We start from the raw sequence: 5,615 nt of genomic DNA, 5'->3' as shown, positions 1-5,615 counted from the left end.
TCAGATATATCTCTAACCCACTGCAGTCACCACTTGAAAAGAATTTTGAGTAGAAGAAGTAAAAATGCTTTTCTTGTACAAATCCTTTGTCTGAAGATAATAGAAGCCTACCTGTGGGAATTCCAATACCCTTCCCAATATTTTTTTGAAGAATCCAGAAGTTTCCAGGATTAAAAAGAAGTGCAGGGTAAGGCTTGATTTGTCCAGTCACTTTTTGCACCAAGTTCCTGCTCTGGAATGAGTCACGAGCCTCTACTTTCTCTCTCTCTTTTTTTTTTTTTCTTAATTGCAGTATAGTTGACATACCCTGTTGTGTTAGTTTCAGGTGTACAGCAAAGCGATTCAGTTATATATCTATATATGTTTTCTTTCAGATTATTTTCCATATTCTCTTTCAGTCCCCACCTCTGCTGTCCCTTCCCTACAGGACCTTTCCCCATGTGTGGACACACCTTCCTTCTTGATTCATCAAGCATCACTAAGCCAATGCGATTGTGTGTAATAGACTTTGTGATATTTGGGGTGTAATGGAGAGCTCTGCGGGATAGTACAGACGCACATGTAACGTGAAGCCATGTTTTCAGCCTTCTTGCCATAGAAAAGTTTTCAGAAATATCTTGGTCCTGCCAGTGGTTGGGACAGCTTTCACCATTGCTCTAGAACTGTCTCGTTTCCTCTCCTGCTCTCCATCTCAGGATCCCCATTCTCTTCTGAGGCATCAAAGAGAATATCGTGGAAGTTTTCTGGGTTGGATTTCCCTTAATCATTAGGCTTCTGTTACTTTTGCATAATCAGAAGAGTCCAGAGAGGCTGAGTGACCAGCATCCCCTCAATACTTTCTTTTCTAAATGGCATTTTCCTCTTGCTTAACATATGTATATATAACCCCTTATATTTGTCTTCATAATGATGTCATATTTTTGTCATCCGAAGTGGCCTGAGTCATATTTTGGTACCAGTGGCCAACATCTCCCACCCAAGCAGCTCTGAGCATACAAATATTCCCTTTGCCTCTCCAAATCTGACCGTACAGCAGTGTAACCTGAGGAGCATTTTCTTTTCTTTTCTTTTATTTTTGTCATAAAATATGGATATTTTATTCCAGCTCTGGGAAATGAAAAACAAAGAGGAGGAGGGAACACATCCTTCCACACACTATTCTAATTTAGCTGACATTAATTCAGAAAAGCTAAAGCAAATATATATGTGCATATGTATACATATTTATAGATACACATACATATTTTTTCAGATTTTAGTCTCATCTGTGTTCATATATTTATTTTTATTTTTTTATAAATACCCTTAAAAGTCACCAGATGCATCTTAATACTTCTACCTCTGTGTCCTCACCTGTCATTTAATATTGTTTGGATTGTATTCAATTTGTGTTTTGATCACTTATGTGATTTGTCTAACTGTACATTCAAAGATATAAGGGAAAAACTTGGTTTAAATTATATGTTATGCATCACAGTTACCCATTACATGATTTTTTTCATCATTATTCCCAACTTCACACATCTTGTAGTTCTCTATGCAGGCTATTTCAGCTTCTAGTGCTGTACATGTCTGCATCTTCTGGATGGGACTGCCCATGAGCCATGATCTTGGAGTCAGGCATAAACTGTGTAGCACCTGAGGTGGATTCTGATTTGGTCTTTGTTTCAGAGCTGAGTTCTGTTGGCAAGGCACAACTCACGTTGTGAGTTGTTTTTGCAGGTATTTCTATTTCATCAGAGCTTCCTAGCTTAGTTTTTTCTTTTTGTTCAGGAAATGACTCTTTTTTGTTGTTTTTTGTCCACAATGATTGAACTGCTTCATAAATTTGCTGGCTCATAGCACATGCCTTTTTCCCAGTTACCTTTGCAATTATTACTGATTGAACAGGGTGGAAAACAGTTGCTCCTAAAGTGGCCAGTCCCAGTGGATAAGCAATTCTCTTAAACCTAGAACCTTTTCTCGCTGAAATGAAGACTGCCAATCCTGAAACTGTAATCACTCCAATTTTCGGAAGAAAGTCTCGAGGTGGATTCTTCAAACAGACATATGCATCTTTTCCAAATTGTACTGTATCCATTATCCCATTTTTCACAAAAATACATAAACACCCTTGCACCAGCTAATATAATGACCAGTTGTAGTGCGAATGGACACAAAGCCCATTTGTAAATCACCGGGCTGTTCTTCAACATATTTAGACTGGAGAGGTGGTGCAGTATATATGGGGAGCTGCTTTGGTTTCACTAGCTGCTTTTTGGACTCCTCTTCTTTGGCCACATGCACACTTACAGATGCACATATTAGACCTGCTGGCATGGTTGTCTGCTTTCCCATCCTAACAGCCGCCATAGCTTTGGCCCTCTCCACCCAGGTCTTCTCATGGAGAGTGGCTTGAGGAGCATTTTAAAAATGCATTATTTTGGGTACCATCTTAAGCCTAATAAGAAGGATTTGGGGAGGGGGGTTGATTGAGTTCAGAGCCCATGAGTCTGAAATTTTCAAACTCTTCACACATTATGCTTGGGTAGCTGGTCTCAGGACCGGCCATTCAGAGCTGCTCCCATAAAGCACAATGGTCCGCTGTGGTCAGTCCAATTTCCTCTGTTCTTTCCCTTCCCCCATATGTATCCTGCCTCCTCTCTCCCTTCTTCTTTTTTTCTCTCTTTCCCTTTTCATCCATCAGATATGAAGTTCCCAATATGTGCCTGGTACGTGGCCTCATACCCTTGCTGCCCTGCCCTGTTGTGTTAGAGTCACCCCACTTTTCAGTCTTCCTTTGCCTCTATCCAGTCCCAAACACCCCAAGTTGTGAGAAAGCAGCCTCATCTTCAGAAGCATCTTTCACATAAGTCATCATCCCCCATCTCATATCCAGATATTCCAGGAGCATTTGAGCCATCTTTCCATAGTGGCTATGATATTGCTTTGGAAATAATAAGACGTGAGTCCTGTGTCTCATTTGATGGTGACCATTATCATTTGCACTGGATCTGCTCTTCGCTTCTATCTTCTTTAAAATCATTTATAGATGAAAATGTCTTACTGGCCCAATGAGGCTGACTGCACCATTTATAATAATTTCTAGATAAGAGACAATGAGGAAGGAAACCAGCCTGGCACCTCCCTGGACAGTCCCCGGCCCAGGAAGAGGACACTCTAATCAATTTCTCTCTCACTTTCTTTTTTTTAATTTTAATGCAATGAAAGCCAGACCATTTAGGAATTATCCTAATCCCAGTTTCAAGTCCCATCCTTTTCTCCAGTCATGCACGTATTTAGATTTTTATTCCTTCATTAACACGGGGAAAATGCAGACCATTATGACAGTTAGCAGACATAATTTTAGACAAATACAACTTCTTATCAAATCAGCCTGCAATAAGTATTTGATGAACAGGGCTCTTCAATATAACTTCCAACACTAATTTAATGAGAAGTATCAAATGAATTTTTTTTATTCTGATATCTCCCATGAGACAAATGATACTTTGCAGGCCTATTTTTAACAAATGAATTATTGACTTAAACTGGCACAATTAATCACAATATAATGGGATCAGGGGATGTTAGGGGCTCATTTATCACAGCTGATGATGAGTACTGACTCTTCTGAGAAATGAAACTCTTTCATCACTCCTAGATTAACAGTTACATGCTTTCAAATTTCAATCATAAGGAACTGGCAGCATAGAATGAAAAGGAGCCAGACCGGAGGAGAAAATGGAAAAGGAGAATACAGAGTTTGTTGTTTGCAGTCAGAAATCTTACTTCTGCCAGGACTCTTCAGTGAAGATAGAAAAATGATTCATTGGAAAGGCGGTGCTAGTGATGGGCAGAGAATCAGGACGGCAATTAACATTCTTGTGATCTGGGCTTAACTCTCCTATTAAAAATCTGTGTGACTCCTGACAAACTGCTTGACTTCTCTGAGCTTCCTCTTCTTCATCTGCAAGATAAATACAGTACAGTCTCTCCAAGGAACGTTCTCATGAAGATCAAACGAAATAACCCTTGTCCTCATGTTTTGGACAGTTAGAAAGCAGAGTTCCTTTCATGTGATGCTTATCATCGCTTTAGGAATTGTTTGTTTTCCATCTCCAGGACTCATACCTACTAGATATTTTTGACTAATGGAAAAAAATATGCAGTAAAATGTGAAAGCCATATAAGGAACTCAGAAGGAGTAGGTTAATCTGCTAACTCAACAGGTGTGACAACTTGTCTCTCAAGCCCTGCTGTTATCAAAAGATGAGTCAGACGTGACTCTTGTTTTCTAGGAGTTCACAAACATATTAGGCAGACAGACAAGAGAGTCACATCATTTGGACATATGAAAAAGTAAAAAGGCAAGACAATGAAGGATATTTTTTTTAATATACAAAGGCATACACATAGTTAGAAAAAAAATAGTACAGAAAGGCTAAGCAACTGGTCCCTTCCCTATATGGTGACTGTACTTCCCAGTTTGCCCAATTCATTCCAGGTTTATGCTCAATGCTCATTTCCCCAGCATAATTATTAATGGCACCTACTTTTACTCTCAAAAGTGTCTTGATTTGACGATTTCGGTCAAACTAATCAACCATTTCTTTCTTCTATTTTGTTATTGCCAATACCTAAATAATATGATTATATCTTTATCTTCTTTATTTATCATTGTTATATAGAGTCCACTGACTTCCTACCTTTCTAGAGATTGGTGTAGCTCACACCCTTCCTGATTTCCCACCCTTTCTCCCAATACAGTTAAGTAAGAATCCTAAGTTTCTTCTTCTGTCGAGTCTGCAACTTTAAACATCCAAATCATATCCTGTAAAGAATAGTTCTCTGGGCTTCCCATTTTTGCAATGGTATTAATATCCCAACGTTCCCTTCATTTCTACATCCTCTTCTACCTCTTAACCAGCATTTGGTATGCTTTTATTTTTATATCATCAAGGTTGATTTTTCAACCTGCTATGTTACTTCTTCTTATCTGTGAATTTGCTACTCTTTTTCCTTGATTATCTTTCCTCAATACATCTTTCTGGGAAACTCCTTCTCATTTTTCAAGATGCAGCTAAAATACCCATTGCTCAGTGATGTTTTCATTCAGCATTTCAGCCAAGCCAATTATTTCAGCTTTGCACTTCCACAGATTATAATAGATTCCACTCTACTACAATCACTGCTTTACATTGCACATGCCTCCTACTGAGTCTGAGCTCTTTGGAGAACATTTCAGTGTTCCCCAAGACAAGCAGTGTTCTTGGAAGACAGTGACCATTAAATAAAACTTTTTTGTTTTAAAAAAAAACCATGTTTGTCTATATCAGTAAATATCAGTTCTGATTCAAAATGGTGTTTGGCTTAAGGCTCCTTTGGTAGCCTCTTACTTAAATACTTCTTACTGAAATACAAATTAATGTATAGAATAAGATTTTTAAAAACCTCATGCCACCACCAAAATTTGACACTGACAGATAACCAGTGGCAAATACTTAATAAAGGCAGGGCTGATATTGTATAGATGCTTCAGAAATAAAGATTTGAGTTCAGGCAAGGAACTATGACTAGCTGAGGGGAAGAGAATATGGAATGAATAGAGGAAGAAAGAGTTTATAAACACTAGC

General features: G+C 38.5%; 1 protein-coding gene across 1 annotated transcript; it reads right to left on the bottom strand.

Annotated features, from left to right (window-relative positions):
• Positions 1-1,549: 1,549 nt before the first annotated feature.
• LOC118888011 (MICOS complex subunit MIC27-like) lies at positions 1,550-2,352 on the bottom strand. Its single transcript, XM_036838962.1, is given in 2 exon segments — positions 1,550-2,098; positions 2,101-2,352. Coding segments are annotated over 2 exon segments (801 nt in total).
• Between the last annotated feature and the right edge of the window lie 3,263 nt (positions 2,353-5,615).

This window comes from Balaenoptera musculus, chromosome 21, assembly GCF_009873245.2.
Source record: "Balaenoptera musculus isolate JJ_BM4_2016_0621 chromosome 21, mBalMus1.pri.v3, whole genome shotgun sequence".
Taxonomy (NCBI): Eukaryota; Metazoa; Chordata; class Mammalia; order Artiodactyla; family Balaenopteridae; genus Balaenoptera; species Balaenoptera musculus.
This window is presented reverse-complemented; position numbering and strand designations above follow the sequence as displayed.